Source organism: Rutidosis leptorrhynchoides, chromosome 1 (genome assembly GCF_046630445.1).
Source record: "Rutidosis leptorrhynchoides isolate AG116_Rl617_1_P2 chromosome 1, CSIRO_AGI_Rlap_v1, whole genome shotgun sequence".
Taxonomy (NCBI): domain Eukaryota; kingdom Viridiplantae; phylum Streptophyta; class Magnoliopsida; order Asterales; family Asteraceae; genus Rutidosis; species Rutidosis leptorrhynchoides.
The window spans coordinates 177,408,160-177,423,057 of NC_092333.1; the positions used below are offsets into that span (position 1 = coordinate 177,408,160).

At 33.3% G+C, this 14,898-nt stretch overlaps 2 protein-coding genes and 1 non-coding gene across 3 annotated transcripts; all 3 read left to right on the forward strand.

The window, feature by feature from the left end:
• Positions 1 to 486: 486 nt before the first annotated feature.
• LOC139867205 (vacuolar protein sorting-associated protein 24 homolog 1-like) lies at positions 487 to 4,444 on the forward strand. The gene is made up of 6 exons (XM_071855541.1): positions 487 to 782; positions 884 to 960; positions 1,233 to 1,335; positions 2,380 to 2,501; positions 2,996 to 3,187; positions 4,092 to 4,444. The coding sequence occupies exons 1-6, from the start codon at positions 671 to 673 to the stop codon at positions 4,158 to 4,160; spliced, it is 675 nt and encodes a 224-aa protein (XP_071711642.1). The 5' UTR covers positions 487 to 670; the 3' UTR covers positions 4,161 to 4,444.
• Positions 4,445 to 9,523: 5,079 nt separating this feature from the next.
• LOC139867215 (serine carboxypeptidase-like) lies at positions 9,524 to 13,176 on the forward strand. The gene is made up of 7 exons (XM_071855548.1): positions 9,524 to 9,910; positions 10,657 to 10,825; positions 10,918 to 11,037; positions 11,127 to 11,421; positions 11,750 to 11,838; positions 11,930 to 12,191; positions 12,776 to 13,176. Exons 1-7 carry the CDS (start codon positions 9,552 to 9,554, stop codon positions 13,003 to 13,005), a joined length of 1,524 nt encoding a protein of 507 aa, XP_071711649.1. The 5' UTR covers positions 9,524 to 9,551; the 3' UTR covers positions 13,006 to 13,176.
• A 77-nt stretch (positions 13,177 to 13,253) lies between these two features.
• Positions 13,254 to 13,326, forward strand: TRNAF-GAA (transfer RNA phenylalanine (anticodon GAA)). The gene has a single exon. It is a non-coding gene; the product is annotated as a tRNA-Phe (tRNA).
• The last annotated feature ends 1,572 nt before the right edge of the window (positions 13,327 to 14,898 follow it).

Below are 14,898 nucleotides of genomic sequence, written 5' to 3' on the forward strand. Positions count from 1 at the left end.
AGTGGATATACACCAATTCTTAAAATGACTCATTCACCCATCATTTAACATATGCATATAACAGAAGTAGATAAATGGACTAGCACCAAACTATTCAAAAACCACAGCAACTATCACTATAATTTAAAGAGTAAGGGACTACCGGCGTTAGTGTTTACATATATAGATGTCTTCTAATTTTTTCTTTTTTCTTTTGATTTATTTTTATAAAGGATAATTGCTTTTTTATGAAATCATAAGATTAGAGATTTAATATTAACTATAGATAGATAGATTTTTTTTGATAAAACAGTTGAATAATAAAATTTAATTAAAAGTGAATTATGAAGCAACTAATTAGTTGTACGTAGTTAGCTTCTAAGCTGCACTTTGGACCGTAATGGGCTTTTGATAAGGCCCATCTCATGTCAAATATAAATAAAATCTTTAGCCTTTTATAGTAACACACAAGAGTTAGTAATATAACTAAAAAAACCGCGTGAAGAAACCAATATCAGCACTTTTTGTTCTTCCCCAAATCAAAATCGATCATCTGCATACAATCGTCGATTATAAATATCTAATCAGCCGATCTTCTATTAAAGGCTTAAATCTCACAAATTGAGCTTCAGTAGTATCAAAACAACTTATTTAATCCGTAATTAGTGTAAATTATTGATAGAATTAAAAGATGGAAAAAGTTAGGAACATGATAATTCCAAAACCTAATCCTCAACAACTCTTACGTGACTGGCAACGTCGTCTTCGTCAGGAGTGTCGAAACATTGAACGCCAGATTAGAGGTAAGATTCTTCTGCTTTTTTTTTTTTTTTTTTTTTTTTTTTTTTACTTTTCGATTTAATAAACTGAATTTTTTTTGTTGTAAATTTATTTATTTATTTAGATATACAAAGAGAAGAGAAAAGTGTTCAGAAAGCGATCAAAGAGGCGGCCAAGAGAAATGATATGGGATCTGCTAAGGTTAATTTTTAAATTAGGGTTTTGATTCATAATTGATTGTGTTTTTGTCAGTAAATATAGTATTTTCACTTATAATGTAGCAATATCAGTGAGTATATGTTTAATTCAACAATCTATATGTTAGCCTTTTTTCAAATAATGCGTTTGTTTATCAAGTACGAGTTTTGTGAAGCCTTTGTGTTATATAATATAATATATATATTTATATTTATGTATGAATTAATTTTTTTTTTTTTTTAAATTCATTTTATGTGATGTAAAATTTCTCTCAGTCACTTGCTAAAGAAATAGTGAGATCGAGAAGAACTGTGAACCGTCTATACGAAAATAAGGCTCAGTTGAATTCAATATCAATGCATTTAGGCGAAAGCGTTGGTACGTTCTATGTTTTATCTTTTGCATACTTTCTTTTAATATGAAGGAAGTCTTTTGGTGTTATTTATGTGTTTATAAATGTTGCCTGCTCATTATTACTACCTAGACCAGGGGCGAAAATAAGCAAGGACCAGGGGCAAAATTTTGGTTTTATCGATTTTGCCCCCAGTTAATTTTTTTTCCCCCAAAGTCTCCATATTATGCCCAAAAACCTCCAAACTTTGCCTAAAAACCTCCAATATTTACCCAAAAGAAGTTGCTACATTTTTCTAAAAAAATTCGCCCCCGGTGAATAAAATTCCTGCTTCCTCCACTGACCTAGACTAGATATTTTCTGTAAGTTGTGTGTTGATTTTCTGTAACATCGATGGTCTAGATGACTTGTGTTATGTATGTGTATTTACCTCATCTACAACTATGGCTGTTCTTTTACTATGTCCATGGTACAAATCTCCAATGTTTTAAATGATTGAACCTTCCCTTTTCATTATATACTTTTCTAAAGTTTGTTATTTTTCTAATTTTGCCTCTTTTGCATTTAATATGGATGATGAGAAAGTTAAACTTTGCTAAGAGAGTCCCAGTTTTGGCCCATTTTGTCATCTACTTACAACTGACTGGAGTCAATTTGGGTTGTGGAGTATCCTTATCAGGCAAATCAAAAACTTGTGGTAAATGGAAATGGGTCAAAGGGATTGAACGTCTTACAAAGCATGACTTTTTAATGCTTACAACTTCTTAAATTGAATATATATTGAAACTTAGATTCTGTTTGCAATTAGGCAATAATAGTAACCATCTTTAAAAACACGAGTTAATTATAAAAAGTTTAAAGCAAAGTTTTCACAATTTAACTAATCCTGGTTTTCTTCTACTATACTGAAAACAAAGTCATTACAACCCGAACCTGTTTCGATAGGTTATACAAAGCTGCTGAAGCCCACACCCACCCCTTTTCAAATTGTGACATTCCTCTATATGATGCATTATAAATACTATTGTTCGAATCCACTTGTTACGTCTGCTGAATCTGAGGTTATGCAGCTGTTGCTCGTACTGTGGGTCATCTTTCTAAGAGTGCTGAAGTCATGAAGATTGTTAATAACCTAATGAAGGCTCCAGAAATGGCTGTCACAATGCAAGAATTTAACAAAGAAATGACCAAGGTACTTCAGTTCTCGTCTATCTTTCACTTTTAGTCACAGAACCATTCATGCATGTGATTTTTTTGAATTAGATTATAAATCAGTTACTTTTTTTTAGACCTCAGGGTGTTCGGATTTTGTGTTATGATAGTGATTTTGTGACATTAAACATCAGAATCAGTCAATCAGACGAGCCAGTTGCATAAATATGGACTGTCGAAGTTGGTGGTTGTATGATGTTTGAATTTTTAATTATTAGTTAACGGGATGTTTCATGTTTGAGTGTCTGGCAGCCTATAGTTTTTCAACACAAAATATATATGTAACGACCCGAGATGGCTGTAACAAAAGGAGAGGCTTTTGTGAAATGGAAGGAAAAGTCTGTTAAGTTAGGTTGAAATTTTAAAAGGTTAAATGGACGTTTTGAGTGTAGGTTTGTTAGGTTTAACTTGAAAGAACATGTATTTCTGCTTGTTTATCCTAAAAAATGACTTGTTTTATATTAATTAATTCAGGCTGGTGTTATCGAGGAGATTGTGAATGAAGCTGTTGATTCAGCACTAGATTCGGAAGACATAGAAGATGAGATCGACGAAGAGGTCGATAAGGTATTAAACGCAATTGCTGGTGAAACCGCTGCACAGCTTCCGGAAGCTGTTAGGAAAGAGCGGTTAAAGCAACCTGCTCAAACAACTGAAGATGCTGAGGTATATCTGAACACTCTCCTCCTTATATTAATTTCTCTAACGTGACATTATGTATGTGGCTATTCTGACCCATTTACTTATAAGTTGGGTAGTGGGCTGATTTTGGTTATGTGCTATGTCCAATCTCTAACGAGTCAAATGGACAACACTAAAATATCAACAATGGACGAAACCGAAAGATTAACATTATGGGGGTGTTTGGCACTCAAGCTTTTAGCATCTTAGGGAGCTTAAGCCTATTTTTTTTCATAAGCTCATGCTAGTAGCATTGTTTGGTAGGTGCTTATTCAAGAGCTTATGAAAAAATAAGCTCTAGAAAGCTATTTGAAGTACCTTATAAAAATAAGATAGGAGCTTATGACATATGAAATTACATCATTACCTTTTATATCATATCATTATACATTATATTTCATTTAACTTTTGTTCTTATATGTCGTTTTACACACATAAGTTCCACTTAGTTTACCAAACACTTATAAAACGTAAGCTTCGGCTTCTAGCTTAAAGTATACAATCCAGCTCTGGCTCCAAGCTCCAGCTCCAGCTAGTTGCTTCTAAACACACCCTACATTAAACTGGTCAATGTATCAAAGAATTCGAAAAACCGTGTAGTATGTATTATAATTGCATAAACATGCCTGAATTGTTTAATTTCAAAAAATGATAGTTTTCTTGAAGTTATACAATTATTATAATTATATTTGAGTCATCTCATATGCTGATTATCTTTTTGGTCATTTGGACAAAAAAGGAATATTTTGGTCTACCCAACCTGATCCACACTAAAATTACCATGTTTGAGCAGAACCTGTTGTCACCTATTAGTCTATTACCCTACGTCCCTACCCGCCAAACCTATTTTTTTGCCACCCTGAGTTTAACTGATGATGTGAATATGTAGGATGAGGGTGTTGATGATGAGGAAGAGTTAGAAGAAATAAGGGCTCGCCTTGCAAAAGTTAGGTCATGATTGGGTTCACATTCTGTGTATTAACTCGTGATATGTGAGTTTGTATATACCATTATTATATCAAGAAGGCTACATCCATTACCACCTTATTATTTGACAAAAAAAAGTATTTATAGCATATGAAACCACCTTCATGTAATTTAGTCATATCTTGTTGGCTATAATGTAATATCTTTTTATGTCCTTTCACTTAATAGTTTGTGTTATAACTTGTAAGTTATGAAATGATTCCCTGTTAAAGCAAATATGTTTTACACAAATTCTGCAAAGCCAGTTGGAGTTTTATCTACTGTATCATTGTATCAAGTGATGTAGTTATATATGAAGAAACCAAATCTAATACACCTGAAATAAGTAGTAGATGTAAAAGTGTACTAACGGGTGGTGGTTTCATCATCATGTGTCTAATATAACCGAGTGATGATCACAAAACGTGAGCTAATTTGCTTTACAAGTTTACTGCAAATTGTGGACAGAAAAGTTGGTGGAACTTTAACTGTAATTTTGGACTCCAAATCAAACAAAAAGCACTATCACAATATACTTGGTGATTACGGCCTGCGCCACCAAATCCACGACCCTGGCATACAAGTCTTTTTCAAGCTTTATGTTGTGGAATGTTTGAGCATTATTAAGACATAAATTACAGCCACAACTTTTAAATTTTGTATGTACAAATTTTAATTAGATATTGGTTAATTTATTCCTTGTTTTGAGTCATCAACCATAATATCTTTTGTGTCTAATAAAAATGACATTTAGAGCGGTTAATGCGATGCTAGCACGGGTGATTTTGACCCCCTGCCCAAAAGACAAGAATGCACTTCAGGCTCATAGTTATTGACCGTCGTCGACTTAACACTCCAAACAAAAAGAGATGTTAAAAAGTGTTTTTTACTAATGTGTTTCAACAAAATTGTCTACATTTTTATTTTGAGTTATTTTTTTTTATTTTTTTTTGCTCAAAGGCTTAAATCTGAGACTTCTTGCTGGTAGTTTTGGGCCCCAACCACTAGTGAACATTTACAAACGACATTGCAAACCCTAAATAAAAAAATTAACTTTAAAATGATCAACTAATACCTTTACAAACATAAATATCAAGTCCGGTGCATCCTTCTTCACCTTAATACCCAAAAAAATCTAACCCAATCGGCCTAAATGAATATCGCCCTATTTGCCTAATAGGGAGTTATTATAAAATTCTAACCAAAATCCTGTCCAACCGCCTCGCCAAAGTCATCCACAAGGTCATTGGGGCGGAGCAAACCGCTTTCCTCAAAGGTCGTAACATCTTAGATAGCGTGTTAATTGCAAACGAAATTATAGATGAACTTAAACGTAAAAAACGCAAAGGTTTGATCTTCAAAGTCGATTTCGAAAAAGCTTTTAACTGCATCGAATGGGATTTCCTATTTAACACCATGCATTACATGGGATTTGGTCCTAAATGGATCAGTTTCATTCGTGCATGTCTTTCCTCCTCATCTATCTCCATTTTAATCAATGGTTCTCCTACGGTCGAATTCTTCCCCGAAAGAGGTATTCGCCAAGGGGACCCAATCTCGCCTTTCCTGTTCATTATTGTTGCTGAAGGCCTTAACATACTCACTAAACGGGCCTTATCTAGTGGTCATCTTCGTGGAATCAATGTTGGCAATGACAACATTTGCGTCACCCACCTTCAATACGCCGATGACACAATCTTTTTCGGGGAATGGAGTAAAAGAAATGCCAAACACATTTCCAAACTCCTCAAATGCTTTGAGAAAATTTCTGGACTCAAAGTTGAGAAAATTTCTGGACTCAAAGTCAATTTTCAAAAAAGCAAACTCTATGGTATCGGAATTCCTCCCCAAGAAATAGAAGAAATGGCCAATTATATTAATTGTTCCTCCGGTACTTTCCCCTTCACATACCTTGGTCTTCCCATTGGTGTGCCTTCATCCCACCCTTCCTCTTGGCAACCAATTGTGGAAAAGTTTGATAAACGACTTTCCGACTGGGCGGCCAAAGCAATCTCGTTCGGAGGACGACTTACCCTCATTAAATCTATTCTAAGTAGCATACCACTATATTATTTCTCCCTCTTCCATGCACCTTTTTCCATCCTTAAACTCCTTGAATCTAAAAGACGCAAATTTTTCTGGGGTGGGTCTTCAACAGAAAATAAAATTAATTGGATAAAATGGGATCAAATTTTACTACCTTATGATAAAGGAGGGTTAAATGTGGGTTCACTCTTCAGCAAAAACATCTCACTACTATGTAAATGGTGGTGGCGCTTCAAAAACGAGAAAAACGCACTTTGGGTTAAAATTATTACTAGTATTTATGGTGGGGGGGGGGGGGGGGGTTGGAATCTAACGTTTCTTGCAGGAATATTTCAGGTCACACGGTTTGGAAAGAAATCATTAAAGCTGGAAAAATAGCGGATAGCACGGGCGCCTCATTCTCTTCCTCCATCACAAAATGTCCCGGGAATGGTGTTTCTATCAAATTTTGGAATGACATTTGGTTCGGCTCTGAACGATTTAGCACACTTTTCCACAGATTATACATGCTTGAAACAAACAAAGATGCCTCGATCGCTGAAAGAATTACACACCGCAATGGACTTTCTTACGGTAACTGGAGCTGGACAAGGGACCCAACTAGTCGGGCCACAAACGAAATCACAGAATTAAATAGCATAGTATCTTCTATTTCGTTATCCGATAAACAAGATTCCTGGAAATACAATTTAGACTCCACAGGGATATTCACTACCAAGTCCTTGGCATCTCTGATCAACTCCCTTCGGTTTGGTAATAACGCGTTAAGCTTGTCAACGCCCCGTAACAAACTCCTACCGCAAAAAGTATATATCTTTATATGGAGAGCCATACAAAACAAGATCCCGGTCAGATTTGAAATAGACAAAAGGGGCATTGATCTCGATTCCACTTTATGCCCTTTGTGCGAATTGGAAGTTGAAACCACCGAACATATCCTGTGTTCGTGCCCCAATTCGGCACTCTTATGGAAACTTGTTCTTGATTGGTGGGCCCAAGATGTTTCTCTAATATCCAATCTTAACGAAGCCATCATCAACAATCAGCCATTCGCTCACAACATCCCCGGATCCTCAATTTGGCAAGCAACCAAATGGATTACATGCTACATAATCTGGAAACATAGGAATTTGAAAGTTTTCTCCAAAAAAACGTGGTCCCCGGCCTCGATCTTATCTGAAATACAAACACAAAGTTTTAGCTGGATTTCCAAAAGATCTTACAAAAAGAAAACAATCGAGTGGCACCAATGGCTCATCAACCCCTCCTTCTTTGTCGCGGATACCACACACCGTGTTGGGATTGGCTAATCTTCCGACTACTACCATATGCAGCCACGGATTCCATTTCTTCTATTGAGGGTTTGATTAATCGAGATAGTTTGTGTAACTTTGTTGGCGCTAGATCGTCACTGTTATCCTCTCTATTCCGGCTTGTTTCTTCAAATTCTTATTCCCTCTTTAGTTTTTATGGTCTTCGTTTGGTTTACTTGTAATATAATAGCCTCCTATAATTGTATTTCCGTTTCAATATTGTATAGATATATTTAGGGCCATATAACTCCTTTATTAATAATAATTAATTTTGCTTTTCAAAAAAAAAAAATATCAAGTCCGGCTTACCAACACATTTGAGAGATCGAAGACACAGCTAGTAAGCTAACATTATATCGATATATTGTTTACTCCATTGAATCAATACAATAACAATATTACATTGATGTTGTACACCAATTTTTATTAATATAAAAAGACACAAATAAGGTCTTACAGACGATGACAAGGAATTAACATATTATTCTTATAAAATACTAGTAATATATTGTTGATCAATGACTCAATGAGTACGAGTTATATTCAGAGATATGTCTTATGTAGTATTGAAGGATTACATCAATTAATCCATTTGTTATGTACTTATGTTGTTGTCTTATTTGTCGAATGTATTAATATTATGAATACAACACAACAGGGGGCTTTGATTAGTTCAATAGACATAAACCAAAACACTAGCTTGTTTTAACATATTAGAAAACACAGAGAAACAGTGTCTTGAAGCCCAACCAACGATAAACATATGTAGACTAATTGACTAAATCATTATTTTAGGATTAAGATGAATAAAAAATATGTCAGTCAAGATACAAGATAATACTCCTGGGATAAAATTATCAAATTCTGAAATGATTATGCAAGTATATTTGAAAATAATTTTATATGTCACATAAGTCCGTATGTTTTATTATATATATATTTAATTTGGCTAAAAACTCATTATGTAAAATAATGCGAATATTTTTGTAAGTAAATAAATATGTTAATAAAGAAAACAATGGGTGACCTAAAACTAAACTAATGAACATGAGTGACTTACAAATGCATAATCTCATATTTGAAATTTGTATACAATATTTTCCTATTATGAGCATGACAAATTAGTTCCTAACTCTACCAGCCTTTCGATTCAGGGTTCTGTTAACAACATACTTGTGAAAATACAAGAAACATTGCATATGGAATCATTATTTGAGTTTTAACCAAAAAAGGATGATATTTGTTGTATCTTCTTGACACCCTTTTAATTAAATTCAATCACACTAAACTTTAATATAATTTTCTAGAGATTTTTTTATGATAGATCAATAATAACTAAACTATGTTTTACATTACTCATATACTTAATTAAAATAGTATGTTCAAATTTAATTATTTTTAGGATTTACAGAAGAATTTTGCATGCTTTCCCAAATTTAACAAACTTTTGGATTCAAATAATTCAAGATACCACTAGTATCTCTGCAAGACTAGGGATTTAGATTCAACAAACAAATTGTTGATAAGATTGACTCTTAAAATATCTTCATTATTTTTACTTTTGCAATATATTTACTTTAAAGTGAAAAGCAACTTTGCAATATATTTGCCTGTGTTAGATATATACTAATACATACATATATAGTTACACATATATTTTCATCATCCTATAATTACTTGATCTATATTTAAAATATAAATAGATGCTACCATATGAATTAAAATAAGCAAAAACATGAAGAAAGAGTCATTTAAGTTTGAGATATGATATAGAATACAACTTTGGAAACATATCTAATGACAAAACAATAGTATTCAATAATCAACATCATCTCCAAAGTTGTGTTTTCTTTCATTTTCAAGCACTACTTCACACACACAAACTATGTATCTTAATAAATTCTTTTCACACTCTAATCCAAAATCCACAACATACTAGCAAACACTATATATACACCTGCATATATACATCATGTCCCACACACTAACCAAAAGAAACCTTCTTTTTTTCTATCTTTACAATCATGGCTACTTCTTTTCATCCTCAAATCCTCTATCTCATTCCATTTCTTCTTTTACTAGTTTTCATTTCATCATCATCAAATGCAAGAACCATTCATACTTCATTTCATCATCCAAAATCTTTGAAAAAAACAGGCCATCAACTCATCAAAGACCTTAACTTGCACCCGAATCTTGATGTAAATATTGTTAACTCGTATAATAATCATACTTCATTTCTTGATCAAGAACTCTTAGTTACTCCATATGGGATTGTTGAAAAGCGATTATCTTTATCGGTTCTTGGTGACTCGGGTGCCACTGTCCATGATCTTGCTCAACATGCCGGTTATTATCGTATCGAACATACAGTTGATGCCCGGTATGTCTTCATTTTCGTCATGTATCAATGTAACAACATACTTGACATGAAAAATGTAGACTTTACCGATTTTCAACAGTTTTGATGCTATCAATACAGTCTTTAAGTAGTTTAACTTTACATTAATCAAGAAAGTTTTTTTTATTCTAGCTTTTTGCTAGTTTTTTAATATAATCCTATGGTACATGAAAGTAGAGACTTTTCATATATGTGGGTATTAAATTATATAATTCATATCGAAATGTGAACTTCTTATAGGAAAAAACCTACCCATTAGACAATATCATAGTGATTAGGAATAAGTTAGGAATATTTGGTGGGAAACTTGACTAATGGTAGTTTATGACAAACTAAAACTAGATGAATAATAAAACAGTTTTTTGATGGTGTCACATGATAATTTTCATTTAACTGACATTTCTTTAGGAATCTTGTATCGATCACTACCAGATTTAATATAAATATAGTTCTTGTTAGGTGACTTATAATTAACGGGCGTTGTTCTATCTTTTAGATACAAATTTCCCAGTTGTTTGGAGCATTGGAGGATATATGAATATGTTCTCGATTTTACTAAGGACAACCATAAGGGCTGTCATTAAGATGCATAAAATACTTGTATAATATAAAATTAAAATTGCCTGTTAAAAGCCAACACTTAACCGCGATGTACCTTAACGATAGCCCTAAGGACTATCGTTAGAAAATTCCATATTTTTCATCTGTGTTTTAACTTTCTTGTGCAGAATGTTCTACTTTTTCTTTGAATCAAGAAAGGCGAAAACTGATCCAGTGGTTATATGGCTAACCGGTGGACCAGGGTGTAGTAGTGAACTGGCTCTCTTTTACGAAAACGGACCCTTTAAGATCACCAACAACTTGTCTCTAGTTTGGAATGACTACGGGTGGGACCAGGTACGTTTAACTCGATACAACAATTCATCACCTTTGCAAGATTGTTAAAACGTACATTGCTAAAGACTAACGGACTTTCTTTCATGACCAAGGTCTCAAACTTGATATACGTTGATCAACCAACTGGAACTGGTTTCAGTTACAGTTCTAGCGATCAAGACATTCGTCACGATGAAACTGGTGTCAGCAATGATCTTTACTTCTTCTTGCAGGTTAATGTGGCTATATTATATTATGATATGATATGATATTTGTTATGTTTTATGATATGATATTAATTTTGAAATCTTTTGAATTTTAGGCATTTTTTAAGGCGCATCCGGATTATGTCAACAACGATTTTTATATCACTGGAGAATCATATGCAGGACACTACATTCCTGCTTTTGCGGCTCGAGTTAATCAAGGGAATAAGAACAAAGAAGGGATTCAGATAAATTTGAAGGGTTTTGGAATCGGAAACGGGCTTACTGATCCTGCAATTCAGTATAAAGCGTACACCGATTATGCTTTGGCTAATAAATTGATTTCACAATCGGATTATAGCCAAATTAACCAACAAATCCCAGATTGTGAAGCTGCAATCAAAGAATGTGGTAAGCATACTATAAAGAGAAGTTTTTTTAAAAATAATAACCAATATTACCTGATGTAGACAATCATATATTGTTTCGCTCATAAAAAGTTGATTCTTTATTGAGTCAAAATGGGTTTGGGTCGAAAATGTCACTGCTTTATTACAAGTCTACTTGATCTATTAAACAACTTAGTCCATTTTTAACAAACTTTTGTACAACTTCAATTTCAACCCGTTTGACCTGTTCAATAAACTCGTTTGACACGAACACTACTCAAATCAAATCACTTTTATGGAAATGGGTCGCAATTTAAACCTGCAATATAAATATGAAATTGTGTATTCAGGTACAACAGGGACAACTTCATGTATAATGGCATTAGAAATGTGTCAGCAAATTTTCGAGGATATCTTGAATATCGCAGGAAATATAAACGTAAGAAAAAATAAACTATCTTACTTACACAAAACGCGTACTCATTAATTACTCATCAAAGTTAATTGTTAAAATGTTTTCATTTGTGTAGTATTATGATATTAGAAAGCAATGTGAGGGGAGTTTGTGCTACGATTTCTCAAACATGGAAAATTTTTTAGGCGAATCATCGGTGAAAACAGCTTTAGGTGTCCCAAGCGACATAGATTTTGTTTCGTGCAGTGATACAGTGCACCAAGCGATGCTCGAAGATTGGATGAGAGATCTCGAAGTTGGTATACCGGCACTTTTGGAACAAGGCATTGAATTGCTTGTATATGCAGGAGAATATGATCTTATATGCAATTGGATTGGTATGTTCTTTAAATTACAAAATTAACAAACTTTGTTATGATAATTATTCGAAACAATTACTTAAATATGATTTTTAGATATTCATATGCATCATAACATGTAAACATTTTTGTTAAACACAGTAATGTAATACATTTTTTTAAAGCAAAATAAACTTTTTTCTTATTGGAACAGCTAACACACCCTTTTGTCCGGACTCGAACTGAAAACCTCAAGATTGACGACGCTTGATAGCGCTAGGCCAGAAGCCCTTTTTAGCAAATAAGCCTTTTAAAACATCTTTTTATGATCTTTGACTCTTGTGAAAACTGACCAGTTTTTTTTTTTTTTTTTCTGCAATTGTTGACTTTTCTTTACTCTTAAAGATGACTTTTTTCTTTTCCAATGTTGAATTTTGACAAAAAAATTCATTTAATAAATAGTATAGCTTGCAAATTAGGGTGGTATTTTATTTTCAAAATATATTTATGTTATTTCTGTTAAGGTTCGTTTAGTTTGAGACTATTTTATGTAACAATTTGTTAAAGATGCTAAGAAACCGTTAGCTATGTCATTTAGTTGAAGAAAGTTGGAAATTTTGTAGGGAATTCGAGGTGGGTTAACGCGATGCAATGGTCTGGTCAGAACAATTTTGTGGCCGCTTCAAATGTGTCGTTTGTGGTTGATGGGAAAGAAGCCGGACTTATGAAAAACTATGGGCCGCTGACGTTTCTTAAGGTTCATAACGCTGGACATATGGTTCCTATGGATCAACCAAACGCTTCGCTACAAATGTTACAGCTTTGGACAACAGGCAAGCTTACCAAGAAATGAACGATCGATAGAAGAAAAAGGCATTGAACTGAAATAGATTTATACGTGTACATGTTCAAAGTATTTGCTGTTGTTTTTCCATATTATTCCAATGAAAATTTTACTTGTAACTAGACAACAATTTCCATTTGAAGTGCTTACATATACGAAAGAAATGAAAGTTAACAAAGGATCAAGTGGTTTTAGTATTTATTTTTCAGATGTTCCACGATATGTTAAAAACTTATTCCTACAGATGGCAACATCAAGCGGGGATAGCTCAGTTGGGAGAGCGTCAGACTGAAGATCTGAAGGTCACGTGTTCGATCCACGTTCACCGCATTTTAAGTTTCAAAAAAAGTGTTTTTGCTTTTACTCCGTACTATTTATTTTCTACCCATATATGGAGGCTGACGGTAATTGTCCATCTGAACAAAAAGGGAACTGGTTATATGTAGGCATCAATGTAATGTGGACTCAAATCAGTATATCAAGTCAAATTATCTCAACAAAAAGGGAACCGGTTATGGTTAAATTGGGTAACGATTAATTATAAAACGGTTAATTTGGTTAACCATTTACGGAAGAAAAAAAAGTTAATTTAATAAGTTTGTTTCTATACTATATAAATAACATCTAGGTCATTGTCTCATAGTTCTAATCGCAATTAAAAGTAGATCAATATCGTTTTTACACTATAAATTGATGCAAAAGATCATAAATTAGACAAAATATAAGTTCACGTAAAGTTCGTAATAAATAAATTTTCCTTTAAACTTTATTCTCCCTCCATCCGAGAGTTATAGATCAAAGTGTCTTTCATTGGTGTATTTCCTTTTGGTATAATTAATATGTATGCTTAATTTTCCCAACATAAAAGTCAAAATAATTTTACACATTGATCTACAAAGTTTAATATTTCAACATGTTGACCATCTTCCATAAAAATGATCATATATAAAATAGTAAATGGTGCTGGTGCGGTTAATTCGGTACGGGTACCTATTATTTCCATAACCGACTCACAAAGTGTGGTTAATTCAAAAGTGTTATCCAAACTCGCGGTTATCCATTTAGTTTGGTTAATTTGGTGCGGTTGTATCGATTAATATGGTTACGGTTCAGTTAATGCGGTTTTTTGCTCACCCCTACACTGAAGTGCAGTGACATGGGATATATGGGTGATTACCTTAACATTCCGATAAACTTGTAAACCATGTTATATGTGTACAGTTTCAAGTTAACACAGTTACACAGATATTGGTATTTACACCGAATCAGTAATGGTATGTACTAGATATGATAAATTAACTATAATTGTGCATTATAACTTATACTGTATAAAACAAGTATTTAATGTATTTAATGTAACTTCTATAATAAAATTATCAAATTCAACGGTGAAAATATTCATATTTAGTTTTTAAAAGGTATAATTTGTACAACATCTATATTTACTCGTAATCGTATCGATGGCTTGATTGTGCCTTTTTATGACCCCTCGATTAAATGGTTTAAGGTGAGATCCCGCGTAAAATAAATATTTTTTATATGGCATATAGGTATTGATAGGCTTCCGAAGATGTTAAACATATTTGTTCGACCGCATATATAGTGGATATCGTGTCTAACATGTGTTTTAGTGTCGAAGATGCGAACTACATTTCTTCACGTGTGACCTTGCTTTTCAACTTCGGGTATGTGTTCGTGTCTGGTAGAACTTTAATATGCAGGTTTTCAACGTTTGGTTCAAATGAGTCGAATGCTTTCAAACTAAAACGAAACGAAGGAAGATGGAGACAAACTTTTTGCTATTGTTTCGGCTACGCCTTGAATGCTATGAAGATTTCAGAAAAAGTATTATTTTTAGTGACAATCCAATAAAAAAAGGGTGATTTATTTGAATATGTAATT

What these genes read in the sequence shown, in the direction of transcription:
- LOC139867205 (XM_071855541.1), top strand. Translation starts at nt 671, where the DNA reads ATGGAAAAAGTTAGGAACATGATAATTCCAAAACCTAATCCTCAACAA. An exon ending in ATGATATGGGATCTGCTAAG is followed by an intron (nt 961 to 1,232) that starts GTTAATTTTTAA and finishes AATTTCTCTCAG; the next exon opens with TCACTTGCTAAAGAAATAGT. An exon ending in TTAACAAAGAAATGACCAAG is followed by an intron (nt 2,502 to 2,995) that starts GTACTTCAGTTC and finishes TAATTAATTCAG; the next exon opens with GCTGGTGTTATCGAGGAGAT.
- LOC139867215 (XM_071855548.1), top strand. Translation starts at nt 9,552, where the DNA reads ATGGCTACTTCTTTTCATCCTCAAATCCTCTATCTCATTCCATTTCTT. An exon ending in GAACATACAGTTGATGCCCG is followed by an intron (nt 9,911 to 10,656) that starts GTATGTCTTCAT and finishes TTTCTTGTGCAG; the next exon opens with AATGTTCTACTTTTTCTTTG. An exon ending in ATCTTTACTTCTTCTTGCAG is followed by an intron (nt 11,038 to 11,126) that starts GTTAATGTGGCT and finishes TTTGAATTTTAG; the next exon opens with GCATTTTTTAAGGCGCATCC.